General features: G+C 41.1%; 1 protein-coding gene across 2 annotated transcripts; it reads right to left on the reverse strand.

The window, feature by feature from the left end:
• Positions 1 to 768: 768 nt before the first annotated feature.
• On the reverse strand, positions 769 to 10,086 carry TBX22 (T-box transcription factor 22). Of its 2 annotated transcripts, XM_012455725.1 has the most exons (8): positions 9,951 to 10,086; positions 9,183 to 9,363; positions 8,256 to 8,357; positions 6,324 to 6,498; positions 5,224 to 5,388; positions 4,471 to 4,535; positions 4,029 to 4,114; positions 1,424 to 2,022 (listed from the first exon to the last, which is right to left on the reverse strand). In XM_012455725.1, the coding sequence occupies exons 1-8, from the start codon at positions 10,084 to 10,086 to the stop codon at positions 1,424 to 1,426; spliced, it is 1,509 nt and encodes a 502-aa protein (XP_012311148.1). The 2 variants fall into 2 exon arrangements, with proteins under 2 accessions (XP_012311149.1, XP_012311148.1); XM_012455726.2 differs by lacking the exon at positions 9,951 to 10,086 and having other exon boundaries at positions 769 to 2,022; positions 9,120 to 9,363.
• Positions 10,087 to 18,962: the final 8,876 nt, after the last annotated feature.

The raw sequence follows: 18,962 nt of genomic DNA on the forward strand, positions 1-18,962 counted from the left end.
TTGGAGTAAACAAAAATAAAATGTGTTTTCTTGTTTTAATTTCTGGTTTAATAAACCTGAGTAGTATACATTTTATTCCTTAAAGACTTTTGCAACAGCATTTAATTACATTAGATCACAAATAATACTTCATCTTGACTGGAATACTTAATTTGAGTGCAATCATTTGCTGTTCTGTCCTTACTCCCAGGAGGGAAGGGCACGTAATTTTAATACATATATAGGAAGATAAATTTATAAGGCACAAATTTATAATCACTTTGGGCAAAATAAATTATTAGTATGCTCTTCTTTATATGTGTTGGAAAAATTAGAAAAATCAGTTTAGCCGTTTGCTTAGTTTGTCAAAAGTCATTCCATTGTGATATTAAAGGGCTTGGCTTATAAAATGCCTAGAGTTATTGGCATAAAAATAAAAATCTGATTTATCATAAAGATATGCAGGCTATATATAGGTTATACATCATAATTATTTTCAGAAATTTAGGGCCTGGTGAAAGGAAACTTTTCAACTTCATAAACTTAAAGTATTATTCTACTTTTGTCTAGTTTAATTTACTATGATTGACACACAAGAGTCGAGTTAAATCATAACAGAATAATGATATTTTCATATTTATGGATTCAAATGTATTCTCTCTTTTATAATCATGTCTTTATCTTCTTAGAAAACTATAACAATATATTTTGGCTAATAGTGTATAAAATACCAGGTGTGTTAAAGGAATAAGAGAACAAGTTTTATCAGGGAATTATCCAAAAATAAAAGAAAATAAAAGCAAATTTAATTAGAGTGTTTTATTTTTTATTTGATCATTGTGTTTCTTCAAGATTAAATGATCTTTACGCTGCAAAGATATATAAAATATAATACTTGAAAATTTGTGTTCTTATTTGCATCATAAAGTGAGATTAGTAGTTTATTCAACAGCAAAGTATAAAGATATAAAGCAAACAAATAATTAAATTTTCTTCTACAACTACTAGATAATTACACTAAAGTCAATCTTCATGGTTAAAACTGAAATTGTTTCACTGCTTTCATAAGAATGACATCCAACTTCTTTTGGTCATTGTCAATGTGTAAAATGCAGTTATCATGGTAAACTAGCTTCACTTAATTGAAAATCCCATCACCTTGCATCAGTTTTCACTGGTGGAATGTCATCAAATAATATTTATTGCATATCTCATTTTGAAGCTCAAGGCCACTGTAATCAGAGATTCCTATCAGTTATCTTTGACGTTATAAACAGCTCATGACTATTTATTTGATAAGGCACTTTAAATCTTTAAATGCATAACAAAGAAATACCATATTGTAATGATGCTTTTTAAGCCCAATAGCTGTTGAAGTTTCTTTGGCTACAAATAAAGAAAATATTTTCTTACATGTAACTGTTCTAGAAATGCTATTGTTTCACTAAAGGTAATGGTTAATTGCTGGATACTGACAAACATCATTACATGTGCCTTCTCTAAAAGAAACTTGACTGTTGTCATTCACTTTAAGATGGTTGGAAGCATTTATCAGTCTAGATGGCATAAAGGAATTGTGTCTATAAAAGCCATAGGAAGGATGAAAGGAGCAACTAAGTGCTTCCTGGGTGATGGGGTTTGGCAGAAAAATACTTGCAGGTGCCTGTAATCCATATAACATTTGACCGGTAGAAATAGGTGCTTGTAGACCCTGATCACTGGAGTCTGCAGATGAATCACTTTTTGAATTGGTGATCCCCAGGGAAGATAACACAGGCACTTCCATCATGAGTGGGGCAAAAGTCTGAGAACTGTTGCTGCTTGCTGGTCTTTCAGGAGCAGGTAAAACAAGAGGTTGCTGTTGCCAAAAATTAGTTGGACAAATCTTGCAGCAAAGAGGCAGGTTGACATTGTGCAAGGGCATTCCAAGGAAGCTTGTAGGTAAATGAAACATAGGTGAAAAGCAAGGCGGAGAAAGTAAGGAATTCAAAGGAGAGGGGGCCCCTCCACTAGAGGCCACTGGAGATGAGCCACTGCTTCCACCTGTGAATGACAATTCACTCAATGAATAATGAACTTGACATTTGATGTTCCTGCTGTATTACTAATAATTTCCATCACTATCCTTGCTTAATCCTTAGATTAAATTTCCTTGTAAGTTCACAGCTCTTTTAGCTTCTTTGAGAAAGGACGTGCTCATTCTTCTGACCAAAGTTGAATATAGTATCTATACCAGGGATCTCTAACGCCTGGGTTACCCACTGGTACAGGTTTGTAACCTGTTAGGAATCTGGATGCACAGCAGGAGGTGAACAGCTGGCCAGTGAGCATTAACTGACTGCCTGAGCTCTGCCTCCTGTCAGATCAGTGGCAGTATTAGATTCTCATAGGAGCACAAATCCTGTTGTGAACTGTGCATGTGAGGGATCTTGGTTGAGTGCTCCTTAATGATAATCTAACTAATGCCTAATGATCTGAGGTGGAACAGTTTTATCCCGAAACCATCCCCTCCCAACCCCCACCATTTGTGGAAGAATCATCTTTCACAAAACTGGTTCCTGGTGCCAAAAGGTTGGGGAACACTGATCTATACTACTGCCACTACTACTTTTAGCACTGCTCCAATGTATCATGTATTAAGCATTCATTTGCTCAAATATTGCTCTAGGCACTTATTTTTTGAGCCACATTTGTCCAAAGAATTACAAAGAAGTCTAATTATGACTCAGAGTCAATTATAGCTTAAAAACACAAACTAGTTTTATAATTTTAAAACCTTAAGAATTACTAAAATAAGTAGATAAGATGAACAAATCGATTGGTTGTTTGGGATTATATCGATTTAATTTCTAGACAGAATGTATAGATTTCATGTACATTGATTTCTTAAAATTCCTCTGTAAGAAGGTACATTGATGTAAAAATTCCTCTGACCAAAGTGTATTGATTTTAAAAGTTCAATACTAAACTAGTAACTCGTTTATTTTCAATTTGAGAGCATTCTGGATCTCTTAAATAATTAAGAAAACTGTGTACTTTTATTATTTAAGGAACATTTTTAACTTTTTCTTTATTAATGCACACTGTTTTGACTTGGATATTTTAAAAGTATGCTTCTTAGATGCTATTAGTTAAATTGACACTGTAAAATAAGTGTTTACATTTTTTCAAACAACTCCCTAAACAATATCGATACAGTCATTCCAGTGAAATATTTCACCAAATGATAAGACTTCACTTCTTCCCCTTTCATTTAGTTGATATGGCATCATGTAAAACTGAGCCTAACTATAATGTTGATTTTGCTTGGTAATTGTAACCTTGAATTAATGGTCAAAGACAAGCAACTTTGATGGAGTAAAGAAAAAGGGATAAAAAAAATTCCATGTCATTTTCAAATAAAAATTATTATTAATTATCAGAGCAAATTAAGGCATTCTTCCACCAGAAAACCTACATTATTTGATTATCATTATTTAGTCATGTAATATACCATCTGAGAATAAATATCTTGCACATATTTTTAAATGCTTGTGGCAATTAAATTGTGAGGACTTAGTATTATTTTAAACATTTACTTTCCCCATGAACAACAAAAAAAAAAGAGGAAGATTAGAGCTAAATAATGAATTTAACGCAAGTCATTTTAACGTGTGCTGAAAGGTTCTCATAAAACATAAACTATTCATATCAATAGCTAACATATTTGCAAATCAGGCTACAAATGCACCATAGGCATATCCTAAAGAATGTGACACAGTGAGAGGCTGGAGAATCCAGATGAAACCTGAAAATCACAGGGTGTAAGATAACTTGTTAACATATGTCAATAAGTCCACAATGGTCACATTTCTACTCTCTTCCTTCATGCCAGCTTCTCTCCCTTTATTCCTCTTACCTTGTCATTCAAGCAAATATACACCCACTTACCTGTAAGTACACATTTTCTGGCATGTACTTACCCCTCGTGTAGTATTTGCCACAAGGGTTATGGATGTTGTTATTTAATTAATATATAAAAATAAAACAAATGTTCCAAGTTTTCTTACTTTGTGTGTCTGCGCCAAAGGTTTTATAATTGAGAGTGAGAGAAGGCCTCCATGGGTAGGTGTCTAAAAGCCCATCCAATACACCCCTAAAAAAGAGAATCAACTTTCAGTATCCCCAGAATGCAATTTCTGAAAATAATGATTTTAGTTATTTTGCTATATCTTTAAGATGTAACTATTTTAAATATTTCTCTTTTATATAGATAGACATAAATAAAATTCAGTCAAACCTAGAATTAAAAAATAAGCAAGATCTTAATAGTGAGTAGCAAGGGAATGGGAGGAAGTAACATTTTGGACACAAAACATCTGGGTTTCTTTTCTACCACCTACTAATTACAAAACTTAGAGCTTTTGAGTCTCTTAGCCAGTATTATTATTGTTAATGCTTGTGAAAATAGCTACCTACATAAACATTAGATGTCATTGCTATGCTGCTTACCTGTTTCTTCCAGGATCTCTAAATCCTTTAGCAAAAGGATTTCTGTCTATTTTTAGTTTAGTTATCTATGGATTCAATAGAGAGAGAAAGATAAAGTCATTGCTTTCGGTAAGAACACTGTCACCATTGCTTATCATGGTTACAACCACCAGAAAAGACATTGCAATATGTAATATGACAATTTAAATAAATACGACCATTGCAAGTCAAATTTGAAATGGTTAGCTCCTATTTGTAAATCATTAATTTTTGTTTGTTTGTTTTTGGGGGGACAAAGTATCTCTCTGTCACCCAGGCTGGAGTGCAGTGGGGCCATCTCGGCTCACGGCAAACTCTGCCTCCCAGGTTACAGCAATTCTCCTGCCTCAGCCTCCTGAGTAGTTGGGACTACAGGCACACCCCACCATGCCAGGCTAATTTTTGTATTTTTTGATAGAGACTGGTTTTCACCATATTGGCCAGGCTGGTCTCAAACTCCTGACCTCATGATCTGCCCGCCTCGGCCTCCCAAAGTGCTGGGATTACAGGCGTGAGCCACTGCGCCCGACACTTGTATGAATTACATTCTGGAGTTGCCTTCTCACCTAAGATTTACACAATTCATTATCAAACTTGCATGGATGACAGTGCAATAACACTATGAATTTTATTTAGAATTGTGGAAAATGCAATTGATTGCAGTTAGCCTCTATCCCGCTATCCCAAGATCCCTCCAGAGTCATTCCAATTTGCCTCAGACATGACCAGCTTTACCTGTTGGTTTTGGTAAGCCGTTACTGTGATGAACTCAGTTTCTTTAAAGGAGAATGTTTTAACCCTTTCAGTGGGCAAGAACTGAATCTGGGACAGGTTAACACTGCTGTCTTGCTCCATCACGTGCACTCGGGGTTTGTACTTATGCATGGATTGCAGAATGATCTGGAGGAGAAATGATTGATGCTGTCAGAAAAACTGGCTTCCAGTCCCCAACCCTAGTGCCCCTTCCTGATCAACTGCACCACAAGCACACAAAAAGGCAATGATGAGGCTCAAGTAGCTACACACAACGGCCTTTGTTGTGCCATTTGGACTCCAACAGAGGCCCTCAAGGCTAAAAATATCTCCAGAGAAAGACACCTCAGCGGTAATGATTCCATTTCCAGATTGGGGCCCTTTCCTTCTTCAAACATTGGCGACCATCGGGTGTAGAAGTGGCACTGGGATCTGCTAGCCTGCTACAGGTTCCCTTGGCAGTAACTGATGGGCTTGGACATGGTGGGCAACCTTCTGACATACCCTACCTCCTAATCTTGGGAGCTTCCCTCTTTCCTTTTGTAGCTGGCACAGAGCCAGACTGGAGAGGGCAGAAGCAGGGGTGCACCTAGGAAGAACGTGCAAGATCAATAGGACCTATGAGGGTAGGTTGTTGGAGAGATTTCCAGGCTGCATTCTGAGATTCCACCATTTGTATCCCTCCATCACACCATACTACACCCTAGGTGCCCATCCAACTGCGTGGACTGTAGGAAGGCAATCACAGAGATCACAGTGATTGCCCAGGAGGCCAACGTTTCTGAGAGTTCCCTGAATGGTTTCCTCCTCCTCTTCCAGACCAGGTATTCTGGCTTAAACAGGTCTCTTTTTGTCCTCAAACTCCCTAGATTCACCATTCCCAATCGCCAGCACTCTCAGATGCCAAACAAACATTTCAGGAGCCCTAGGTTGTCTACTTTACTTACAAGTGCAGGGCTTGGACAGTTCCTAAAGAACACAACATGTGCATCTGTGAAAAGCCTCCCTGGCCTCTCCAGAGTGACCAGTGGGCAGGAGCCTTGGCACCTCCCCTGTCAGGGTAAAGGATTGTGCTCACGTACATGGCCTTTGTCATCCATTTCATTGTTGGTGAGTTTCATGCGATCAAAGCAGATGATCTGCCGCATCCAGGTCTCTCCTGAGCGGGGTGAGTCCGGGTGAACATAGAATCTAGGAGTGATGCACAAATGGTCCATATTCCCGGCTGCCATCCACTGTGAGCTGTGATACACATACCTGAAAAGGCACAGGCTATGGCATTAGGTGCAGCAGGCCAAAACTGGGAGCTGTTGGGTTCTGTTCCTAAAGACCTTGCTCCAGATTAGCTCTGTGATCCCGAGGGCAAGTAAGCAGAAGTTTCAACTTAATTTCTAACAAACATTTAGGGGCAAGAAATAAACTGTAAATAAGCATATGTCACAAAAATGCAATGAAGTGCAGGGCAAATAAAATGTCATGAGATTTCTAAGTCTGGTTTGTATTTTCTTATAGAAACCACAATAGAAATTGATCTAACCTATTTTATCTCACAGAGAGAATGGAGAAATCCACTAACTTTGGGTGTGAAGAGTCTGGGAAGAAGTGGAGGGCTGACAAGGATTTCTGTCTAGCCCACTGTCACCAGTCCTTGTGGAAGCCCTTTTGTCAATAAGGCTTCACATTAAGAAAACCCTTAAGGGTCAGGTGCAGTGGCTTGAGCCTATAATCCCAGAACTTTGGGAGGTTGAGGGGGATGGATCACCAGGTCAAGAGATCAAGACCATCCTGGCCAACATGGTGAAACCGTCTCTAAAACATAGAAAAAAAAAATCAGCTGGGTGTGGTGGCACACTCCTGTAGCCCCAGCTACTCGGGAGGCTGAGGCTGTTGAACCTGGGAGGCAGAGGTTGCAGAGAGCTGAGAATGCACCACTGCACTCCAGCCTGGGCGACAGACTGAGACTACAGCTCAAAAAAAAAAAAAAAAGAAAAGAAAAGAAAAGAAATCCATCCCTTAGGAACACACCCCTGTGCAGCCTCCAGCTGATCACATTGTTTCCAATCTCAACTTCCCAGTTTTGCTCCTGTTACCAAGCCAGCTGCAACTTGAGAAGCAAACAGCTTTTTCTGCCATTTCCATGCTGCAGCTCCAGCAGTCCTCTGATCTGAGCCTTCTCTTTGTTTTCAAAACTAGCCCTGGATCCTAGGTGGGCTCTCTCCTTGGAGGACCAGGGACCCACCTCTGGGTCAAATGTTCACAGTCCCAGTGTAAACAGCTCTCACCTCCTCAACCCCTCCAACCCTGAACTGGACCCCAAGCCCCTGAGTCAAAGTGATGGCAAGCTGGTGTTTCTAGGGTGTATCCCAGAAAGGCTTTTTGGCTTTGGAACAATTGGGGCACTTTCAATCTGTTGTAATTTGAGGGCTTAAATAAAGGGAAAAGGATACTTGTACCCACTAAGACCCACACATTGCTTCAGGGGAAAGGTTAAAGATGAATAAAAAGGTCTAGACACAGGAACTGCTTGATTGACCTTGAGTGGCAAATCTGTCATCCTTCCGGGCTCCTGCTGCCAAAGCAGGACCACTCAGAGCCCAGCATGTCCCCAGAAGCCCAGGACCCCATAAAGACTGGGGATTTCTCCCCCAGTTCCTTTAACCTGCTTCCCTTCTGGTCTCCAGAGCCCACACCCTCTTCAGTTTACACAACCAAGGCCAGAGCAGTGGGTAGGGAGAGGCTTGGGGTACATTTGAAGCTCAATTAGTGTCCCGCATTCACTGCATTCGAAGAGGGAATGCGGGCAGAGAGAGGTAGAAGCCTGCTCTTCTTTCACTGGGAACCCCAATTTGAATAAGAAAATTCAACACCCAGAGCCCACAGGAGGGCAATCCTCCACCCCACCCCCCCCACCCCCATGCTAGAGTTTTCAAAGTCCTGCTGTCAGGTTGCAGATCTGAAGGTCCAAATCCTTTGCCCTAGCCTGGGCATGGGTACCATCCTATGGGGCCCATTACTTATAGCGTTTGGAATCCACTGGCACCACGTCGATGACCATATAGTACTGCTTCCCGGGATCCAACCCTTTCACCTTGACCCGAACAGAGGGGAACATCCGCCTGTAAGAAAGAAAATAAGGACTGACTCAAGTGCTTTCAGAAATGTTTGGAAGAGGGAGTGGTTCTTGACAAATGTTGACTGCAGTGAAAAGTGAAGGGACTCAACAATGCTCTTCCCATTTCAAAATAAGTTCAAGGAATAGCATTTGCTGCATGAGGAAAGATTGTTGGTTGTGTACTTGATTCAACAACTACTGAATTTCTAGGTGGAGCAGAATATTATTACCACAAGGCCTTGTTCTGTCCCTCCCAAACATAATAAAAAGCTTACGGAAGAGAAAGTATGAAAGAAAAAGCTGTGTCCCAACCTCCTTTTCAAGGATACTTTCTTTGAGGCAGATTTGTAGAAGACCGAAATTAATAAGACTCACAAAGTAACCAGCTGCAGTGAAGTGGCTGTCCCATGCCAAAAAGTGGCTATGGGAATGGTTCACCTCAAAATAGCCTGGGCCAAGGCTGGCGGGCTGGAAGAACTGTGACATAGGATATTGTCCATGGGTATCTTGCAGGCCCTATGTGAGAGGTCTGGTCACAGTCTGAGACCAAAATCTGATTTTTGTCTCATATTACACAGGCAGGAGATGGGGAGGTGAGTTATTGGAGTCACAGTGTACAGAAAAAGAAGAATGAGCCACCAACATGGGGCCAGGTAAGTCCTAGCCCTATTAATTGAGGGGCCACGGCTTTCTAATATATGCCAGGGAGTTGGGGAAAAGGGACGGAGGAGTGCCAGAGCAAAAAACTGGAGACTCCGCATCTTACCAGAGCGGTAAATTAAGTGCCTAATGTGTGCGACCCTTGTAAACAGCTTGGGCAGAACCGAACCTGCCCACTTTAGTAATGATCATCTCAGTCCCAATGTCATGGAATTTCTTCCACAATTCAGATCCTTGAAGCTCCATTTGAATATCTTTCTCTTCCAGACTTTCAGGGCTGTTGCGGTCGCCACTGTCGCTGCCGCAGGCAGAGGAAGCAGTTGTTGAGGGCTCTGTCTTAGGTTGTTTTTCTGATGGACACAGAAACGCGCTCAGGGTTTGAGAGAACATGACAGTTCACATGCCCACTTCTCGCTGCTGCCTATCTTGGAGCAGACAGGCCTTGTCCCTTCCCCAGGAACTTTGGCGGCAGATTCCCCAAGCTCCGCATAACACCTTCTATGGCCTCTGAATGGAGAGAGAGCGGCCGTGAAAAGTGCAGGCCCCCCCTCCCTTTTTTTAGATTTGCCAATTCTCACTCTCCTGGAGACGTTTATAACTGAGACTGGATCCCCTCGGGATTTGGGAACTCGCCAGGCTTCCCATCCCGGGATACAACAGCCACCCCGCTGGTTCTGAGACCTTTCAACGAAGGTGGGAGGAGGATGTAGGAGAGACTCACTTCGCAATCATGTAGGGACCCTACCCTTTACCGCAAAGAAACTGCTGTACTCCCGGAGGGATTCGGAGGCGCTGAAACTTCTCCTACACCACCAGGTGGTCGAGGTGTCCAGCCGGCCCGGAACGTGGCTGATGACTGAGTCAGGACGCGAGCCAGGCGGAGAGATGCGGATCCAGTAAGCTCGGGCAACCGGCTCAGGGCAATGGGAGTACTTACCCGGCTGCTCGCTTTTCCCTGCAGCGCTTCTCCTTCTCTCCTCCTCTTCCTCTCCTCCCTCTTGGAGTCTTCTTTTGCTGGGTCTCCCCACTAAGGCTTCTACGGAGAAGGCATGCGCCCGAGAGCTCAGAGCCATCCCTGGAGGGGGTGAAGGGATTCTTTGCAGCAAAGTTTCAACCTGAACTGGGTTAGGGAAGGAGGGGAGAGACAGATGGAGGGCACAGAAAGTAAAGGAAGGAGGGAAAGCGGGAAAAAACAAAACAAAACCCAAAACCCAAAACCCGAATCTGAAAAAACAATTTCTGTATCTGTATTCAAAGAAAATAATTGTGTGTCCATGTGTGTGTGTGTGTAATTTTTATATATACATTTTTTTTTGTTTGAATAGACAAAATGAAAGGAGAGGAAGATCAAACTAGTGTATATGTCCTTCAGAGTCTAGTCTCCCTTCCTCCCAGCGGACATGTGCAGACCATTAGTCTCAAATCCCTGATTCCAGAACCTGGCAGAGCACAGAGATTGGCAAGCGCCGGCCTTTTAGGGAGCAGACCTGCCGCCAATTGCGGCTCAGGTTGCTCGGATTGGGAGTTACTGTTGCATCCAGTGAATACCCAGCCGGTCACTGCCTCCACTGTTTGTTTTGGAAACTATTGGAAGCATAAAAAACACAGTGAGTGACACTTCAGAGTCTGACAGGGAGGGGGATTGAGGACCTGTTGAAAAAGAGCTACAGATAGGGAGGTGGAGAGAGAAGAAAAGGGAGACACAGGTTAAGGTTTTATATTAAATTGTAAAACTGAAAGACATGCGAAATAATTGTCCACGAGGGGCCGCTTTTATTCAAGCAGATCCAGAGAGGTGTATCAGGGTCTTTTGCTCTCCAGTGAAGGCACTGGGAAACAGAAAGGAGTACAAGATTTTTGGGCCAGTTGACTCTGCAGTTGAAGTCTCAAACTAGGTGAGAAGCAGTTGTGCCAGTTTATCCTCTCTCTTTTGGTAGTGAGATGAGGGCAGGCAGGAGTCTCCCAGATGCCACTGTCAAGCATTAGAGAAAATCTTCAAGCCCCGCCTCTGCTGGAGCCCAATATTCCCATACATAGCCTTTGTTTTTTCTCACAGGACTTAATCAGCAAACACAGCCTAAAAACTCCAGGGCCACCAGCAGGGCAACAAAAGGGCCTTTGCTCTCCAAAATGTGCACAACTCAAAATGTTCAGATTAAATAATTGATTTCAGTGTCTCCTGGAATATATTCTTGGGCTTGATTTTACTTTTCCTTAAAATGGATAAAGAAGTTTCTTTTTTTCCAGGAAGAGACTTGTCTACAACGTCCAAAGAGCATGTTTATAGGTTCAGATATGAGATGTCTGCCTGTGCGCATATGATTTGGTCGCCTATCTTTCATCAGAAATAAGAAATCAAGTGCCCTGGACTCTTCTGCTGGTGCATCTTAACTAATGGCATTTGCATATTTCCAGAAAATTTACATTATTCTCCTCTGACACATTTGTACCAATGGCATGTGAAGGTGATCCAAATTCATTTAAAATGAGATGGAACTTGAATTAACTTATAATATCTCAGTACTGGAATCTGAGAGTAAAAGACCCATGTGTCCTTTTAATTTAAGCTACTTAGGTACAAATGTGCCCTGCTAATGTGATGTCAGTGGTACTGTTGGTGGCAGGGTGATATTTAGCCATAGGGAGGAGATCTTCAGGCAACTGGGTATGACTTTAAACACACTAAAAATCTCAGGTAATATGGCAAAGCTTGATGCTACTGAAGGGTTTGGCTCAATAATTATTTATCCACTGCTCATCATGCAGAAAGACTGTCCCTATCCTAGACAGGCAAAGTGAACCTCACAGGGCAAGGCCAATTTCATAGAAGGAACTTGGGCTGGAAAACAGCCACATCTGCCTGTGATCTTTGCCACATCTCTTAGAGCATTTGTTTCTTTTTGCAGCTATTGAATTGGGGGGAGAGTTTATTTTCTCTTACTCAGAAGATATATATATATAAATACATATAGATACATATAGATATAGATATCTAGATATATATAGATATAGATATCTAGATATATATACACACACACACTTATATATGCATACATATATATATATTTTATTCATCGCATGCTCTTACCTAAAAGACACAACTCAAAAACAGAAAACTCGAGCTTATTTGTCAATTTTAGAATGCAAATTACCATATACTATTTGTGTTCGTATCTTCTAATGTAGGCGTTTTCTTGTCTTTGAACCTTAGCTCACTTTATTGTCAAAAGGCAGAACATCACCTTGTATAGAAAGGGAAGACTTTGCTTGGTATCTTTTTGTAAAAAACAGATTTCTGTAAAAATAAGGCAAAAGATGTTTGTTGCAATGTCTGTGCTAGTATTTTAGACTGCCTAACACATGATGTGGTATTTTTAAATCAAGAAAATAGCGTTTCTTGGGTGTAAGTTTCTTTCTTAGAAGAAACTTCTTCCTTAATATTTATTACATGCATGTAATTTAGTCATCCAGAACTTTTTATTTTAGTAATCTGAACTTTTCCCATTCCTATTTCTGTATATATCTGTTGACATCACTGGGAGATAGGTAGCTCAGCTCTCTCTTGTATGTACTAGACTAAGGTATAGTTAGTTCCTATTAACTTGCATCTGAGGGGGAAAATATTGCCTTATCTCATAACTAGCTTTGCAATCTGATCAGCTGTAGAAGCACTGGGCTGTCAGGTATTGGGGGCCTGAGGAGCATACACTAAAGCCAGCAATTCATTCTCCACATCTGGAAGTTTCTTTGGGTCATCTATCTATTTCATCCATGAACACACATAAACCTTTATAAGAGATTCTTCACAAATGGAGGGACAGCGAAACATGTGGAGGAAGTCTCTGAGATCCACAGGTGCCCACAGTAGAAAGAAAAATATGTGTTTTAAATTTGATAATGAGAAAATCCTTACAGTAAAATGTTGGTTTTGAATTTGTTATTTGCTCCCCTTGATTAAGATATTTCGGCAAAGTTTCAGGCTTGTAGAACATGAATCTGAAATAAGCTACCCATGGCCATTTTTTTTTTGCCATTACTTGGGAAAGACCTCCTTAGAATGAACACTCAAGAAAGCAGAGTCAGGAAATGTAATCAGCCTCCCCACAACATCATTTGAGTATCTGAATTCAACTTTGCCTGCACTACCTAAGTTATATGAAGAAATAAATTATCTTTGTTTGCTTAGGTGAGCTTCGGCAAACCCAAAGGATTGTATTTGAATTTCAAAAATCCATAGGAAACATGTCTTCTAGAATACATAACCTGTTTTTATCAGCTTGATCCTTGGAAATATACTTTTGGTATTACCAATGCAATGAAAATGTATGTTCTTATATGATTAGATAAAATGTGTTAATGACAAGCCCCTAAGTCATAGCTGTGTTCTCACTTCAGGAAATTGAGGGACATGGCCTAATTAATATTAAAGTAATTCTCACACTGAATCCCTCAACTTCTGTTTAGCTTAATTCAATATAGTCTCTCGAGAAGTCTGCTTTTATTCATCTAGTCATTGACTTATGCATGTCAAACTTTGTTTCCCTCATTCCTAGATAGAATGGAGGAAGAATAAGTAGGGATACAAATTCTTATCTGTGCTTATTGTGTTTTTCTCATGGGGAGGATTGGAAGCTAAATGCTTATGCTTGCCAAAACTTTAGCTACAGGAAAATGTATTCTGTTGAGTTTAATCATGTGTTCATACTGCTATCAAATGGTGAAGGAAGGTCTTCCTAAGATAATAATTACATTAGGCTTGAGTTCATTGTGTTTCTCATTCTAACTGAACTATTTCAAAGGCATACAACTACCTTTTCTTATTTCTTGACTTAATTCATAACTTAAGGTTGGTAGAATTTTAAAAAATTTCCTAGGAGATTTGCTCCCAGAATTATGGAGAAAATTTTGTACTTGGCTATTTTTGAGCAAGCTAAATGAATAAAAGAAGAAAAAACTTTTTAAAAGTCCAGATGTAACTCTACCCTACAGTGATCCAAGTAATTGCCAGAAGAGGCATTCTATGGCCACCTTTCAGCTGACTTTTACTTCCTGGAACAGTGTAAATAATAAATAATTGTGAATGCATCCTGTCTCTTTTAGTCCTCAAACACTCTCCATTAAAACATTGATCTTAAGACCAGGTATATGGGCTCACACTTGTAATCCCAGTCCTTTGTGAGGCTGAGGGAAAAGGATAGCTTGAGTCCAAGAGGTCGAGACCATACTGGGCAACATAGCAAGAACCTTTCTATACAAAACATAACAAACAATTAAAAAAAAAAAACAAAAAAAAACACCAAACTAGAGTCAAACCCAATCCTTTTCTATGCTACCTTTTGGGTGCTCCATTGGCACTTGCACAGTCATATATTAACTGACGGCCAAATCACAATTGCTGGACATAATATTTTTTCATGGCTTGAGTTTGTGGTATGTGAAATTTTAGGTTAGGTTATTTAAACTTAGATATTACGCCTTATACATTTCTTTTCTTTTCCTTTTTTTGGGGGGACTGGAGTGCAGCGAGTCGATCTCAGCTCACTGCAAAGTCCGCCTCCTGGGTTCAAGCGATTCTCCTGCCTCAGCCTCCTGAGTAGCTGGGATTACAGGAGTCCACCACCACACCAAGCTAATTTTTGTATTTTTAGTAAAGGTGGGGTTTCACCATATTGGCCAGGCTGGTCTTGATCTCTTGACCTCAGGCAATCCACCCACCTCTAGCCTCCCGAAAGGCTAGAGCCCCATTAGAAAGTATCACTGCTTAGAGCCCTTGGATAGGGATTACAGGCTTGAGCCACCATGCCCAGCCATATGTTTCTTTTACTTACTCCACTCCCATCTTTCCTTTTCTCTCTTCTTTTTTATGCCACCTTTTTAAAAATGAGGATGAGAGTCAGAGTTGCCTCCAAATATGCTATATGCATCAACCCCAAACAAAGTGGGCTAGGATTTGAAAAATGACTGCAGGTGCCAGTTTGATATTCTAAAATAGATAATTCAGACATGTAGCAAAATATCACTGGCACAGATCACTTGAACGGAGATATGCCAAGTTTATTACATCAATGAATTGTTGAAAAAAATACTCTTTATGAAGAATGATTTTTTCTCCCTAAAACCAGAAAAATGCTTGCTTTACACCCTCTTCCTCTACACATGCTTTCTCACCAAATGACTCTCCATGCAGTCCTCAGATCAGTGAGTCATCATCATCTGGTTCTGCCTAATTTGGGAGCCATGAGCCCAACAGAAGGAGATCCTTCTGTTAAGAAAGAAAGCATCCTGAACTCCACTGGGCCCACCAAATCTCATGCTAATCTTTTTGCTATTTACTTACTCCTGGGTGTTTACAATATATTTTCCTCTCCTTACATTGGCACCCTACTTCATCATCCCTAGGGCATATGAATAAGGTACTAAAGGCTTCTTTCCATGTTATCATAATGATCTGTATTTAATCAGGGCTTTTCAATACCTAACAGCCACAAATGTACTGACAGTCGAAAATATTTGGTAGTAGGCTGAGGGATTTTCCCTAAGTCTATCAAAACACCAAATACAGGAAAACACCTATATTGCCTGTGCTTAAAGCCAATCTATGCCTTCTTTCATACACTATCTTCTTTCCCAGGGTCCCCACATTAACATTACTAGACAAAAAGCTGCTCCTTCATGAAGTAAATTTTTATAGAGTTAGTAAGCCCTGATCAATACTCCAAGGGGCAAAAGGGAAGGCTTTAATCATTAAGAAATAAAGATAAATTTTAAAAAATACAAAAGAGAAATTACAGAAAACAGTAAGGCATTCATGGGGATAAGTCTGCTGAACTGAAGCAAAGCAACCACACCACCCTACAGCAAACTCCTTGACATCCCTTTTATGGCCAAGTGCTTTCTGTAGTCTCCTTCTCTAATTTTAAGGCGTGTGTGTGTGTGATATGTGTGCTTGTGTGTTTGTGTAACCATTCAGTATATGAACTCAAGCGCTGGTGAGAAAAATCAGGAATAAGTAAGAAGAAATAAAGTCTTTTGGCACATTTTGATGTTCCCTCTCTCATCCCAATGCCCATGCATTGGGACTTCAGACCTCCTCCTGAAATCAAGTGAGTGCAAAGAGGATCCAATAATCCTTCTGCCTCTGTGATCTAGAGCTCCTTGGGGAAGAGCCTCATTAGAAAGTACCACTGCGGGGCCGGGCGCAGTGGCTCACGCCTATAATCTCAGCACTTTGGGAGGCCGAGGCAGGTGGATCACGAGGTCAAGAGATCAAGACCATCCTGGTCAACATGGTGAAACCCCGTCTCTACTAAAAATACAAAAATTAGCTGGGCATGGTGGCTTATGCCTATAGTCCCAGCTACTCGGGAGGCTGAGGCAGGAGAATTGCTTGAACCCAGGAGGCGGAGGTTGCGGTGAGCCAAGATTGCGCCATTGCACTCCAGCCTGGGTAACAAGAGTGAAACTCAGTCTCAAAAAAAAAAAAAGAAAGTACCACTGCTTAGAGCCCTTGGCTAGGGCCACTTTTCAGTGCTAGACACTTGCCTCTCAGCTCAGTGGCTTCCATGTTGGCTGCAGTCCTCACCTTCCAGGATGCACTTCCGTCCCTTCCGCTTACTCCATAGCTCTCTAAACTAGATCTGTGAGCCCTAATGCATACTAACCTGGGCCTGGGAGCCTTCTGGTAGCATTGCTGCCTAGGAGAGGGACTATTACTAGCTTATTTGGGTATTACAGCATACTTTCAACAAACAGGACAAGTCTAGCCTTCATTCATTTTAAGGAGCACTAACATTCTACTTCTACTCCCCCAAGAAATAGTGATTGCAAGATCTCTGTCACAAAATTCCTAGTTGAAGAAAGATGAAACTGACAATTATCAGCTGGAGTTTCCTAATGTTAGGGACTTGGTTAGTGATAGCTAACAGAGGAGGCAGAGGCTGAGGAGAATCCTTGTGCTGATGTCCCCCTAAAACCCATAACATGGCCAATAAAACAGAGGTATTTACCTGGAAGGCAAGAAGCAGTTCGTTGCTGTGTCAAAAGACCAGGTCACTCCAGTGGTTCTGAAGTCAAGTCTCAGTCAGAGCTCGTTCACTTTATAAATGCCTGCAGCAGCTCCTCCCAAGGGCCAAGAGAAGAGTGGCCTAGAGCCAGAGCACAAACGAACGTGGTGTTCTGGCCCTCAGCTGTGGGAGAGACACTTGCTACTTTCTAGATTGGACTCCAGCAACTTCTCCCACGGAAGACCTACTTTTACTCAAGGTTGGCCATGAAGTCACAAAGACAGTCTGTGATTTCAGCTTTCAGAGCCTCAAGGCTGCAGGCACCCTCCATCCTACCTCAGCCTCCCTGTGCAAGCAAGCCTGGCTGCATCCTGCTCTGAGATACAGACTAATGCACTTGGGAAAAATGCCTTTGAACCAAGAATGGGTTGACTTTACAAGTCTAGTCAGCTCATTTCCATGCCCAGCAGGAGCACTTGCAGTTGGAGAATACTTTTCAATCCTCAATCAACAATAGCAGCTCAGAAGCTCCCCCCAAGGGACTCAGCTCTGGAGTCATCCACTAAGGGACCTATTCAGCCTCAGGCAGTGATTTCTAGGCAGTGTAGAGACTCTCAGTGGCCAGGATCCCTCTCTCAGTTCTCAAGCACCACATAAACAAAACTTTACACCTCCCAATGGAAAGATCCAACACACACACCTACACACACACACACACCCACACACACAATTTAATCCACAGCAAATCCTAGAAATGCCTTGGCTGACACATTTTTCTGCTACAAAATAGAACACGTGATTTTTAATTGTTGGTTTATTTCTCCAGGGCAGCTCACAGAGAACTGAAAAGGGCTTAAGGCCCTAAGCCAGATGACTTTACTACTAATAAGTGATCCATAGGTACTTGAAAAATCAATGCTCATTTTATCCTCCAGTGGAGAGGCTCCCAGAGAAGACAGATTCCAGATCAGTGTGGTTTAATTGGACCAATTCTATAGCTTTTAAATTTATTTTCTCCATTGCAGAGAGCACCACACCTTTCAAGTAATACAGGAAACCTAGCTACCCTACATTGGGCTACGGCACTGCAGTGTCCTGGGTAACTAGGAAGGACCCAGAGGATTTCCCAAATAAAACCCCTGAAGCAGATAATACCTGTTCGACCCCTGCCTGAAAAATCAGAGGCCAAGGAGAGCCACGGATTTCTTATCAATATTGAATGCCAAATAGTGAGAGTGAGATCTCTGATGGGTTTATAAATCCATTCCGTTATTCCTGAGCTTTCCAACTCACAGTCAACCACGCATAAACTCAAGGGTTTATTTTTTATTTTATTTTATTTTACTACTTCATGTGAAAGCTTTAATGTCTGAAGAGGACTACAGGCTCTCTAAAGTATTTTTCCCGGCAAATATTTTCCCTTCTCTCAAGAAAAGTAAAAGAGTGATTTTATTTTATGGTTTTTTTTTTGTTGTTGTTTTTGTTTTTGACTTTCCCCTTCACTTTATCTCGATTTTTCAGCTAAATAATGCCACAGTAATAAGTTTCAGTCATTTTTGAAGAAAACTCAGAGACAGGATTTTCCAAGAATCCTTCCACACCCCCTGAAAGAAGAATGAATGTGTTTGTGTCTTCGCACTCCTGTGTATTTGTTTAGGGAGAGAGGGTTGCAAATAAGAACAGCATGTGAGCCCATCCATAGAACTACGTGTATTTTTAAACACGACAAATCTGTTTCTGGTCCTCATTTAATGTCGGGAAATGTGTTTCCTGTCGTAATTGGGGCTATTCACTTTTGGTGATATTTAAAACGGCCCCAACAGAGTCGAGTTGATGTTTGGTTAACCACGAAGGAAATGGCTTTTGATCAGGCAGGCAATTACTAATCAAATCTGGTAACTTCCCAAGCAAAACAAAGGAATTTTTATTCTTCTACAGTGATGAGC

This window comes from Aotus nancymaae, unplaced genomic scaffold, assembly GCF_030222135.1.
Source record: "Aotus nancymaae isolate 86718 unplaced genomic scaffold, 86718_ANA_hifiasm-v0.15.2.pri h1tg000004l, whole genome shotgun sequence".
Lineage (NCBI taxonomy): Eukaryota > Metazoa > Chordata > Mammalia > Primates > Aotidae > Aotus > Aotus nancymaae.

Bases quoted from the DNA above. Each gene is read 5' to 3' on its own strand.
- TBX22 (XM_012455725.1), bottom strand. From the start codon at position 10,086: ATGGCTCTGAGCTCTCGGGCGCATGCCTTCTCCGTAGAAGCCTTAGTG. The intron at 8,358-9,182 runs GTTCGGTTCTGC...TCTTTCTTACAG, and splicing joins ATCATTACTAAAGTGGGCAG to GCGGATGTTCCCCTCTGTTC. The intron at 2,023-4,028 runs GTAAGAAAACTT...TGTCATTCACAG, and splicing joins CTTTGGCGCAGACACACAAA to GTGGAAGCAGTGGCTCATCT.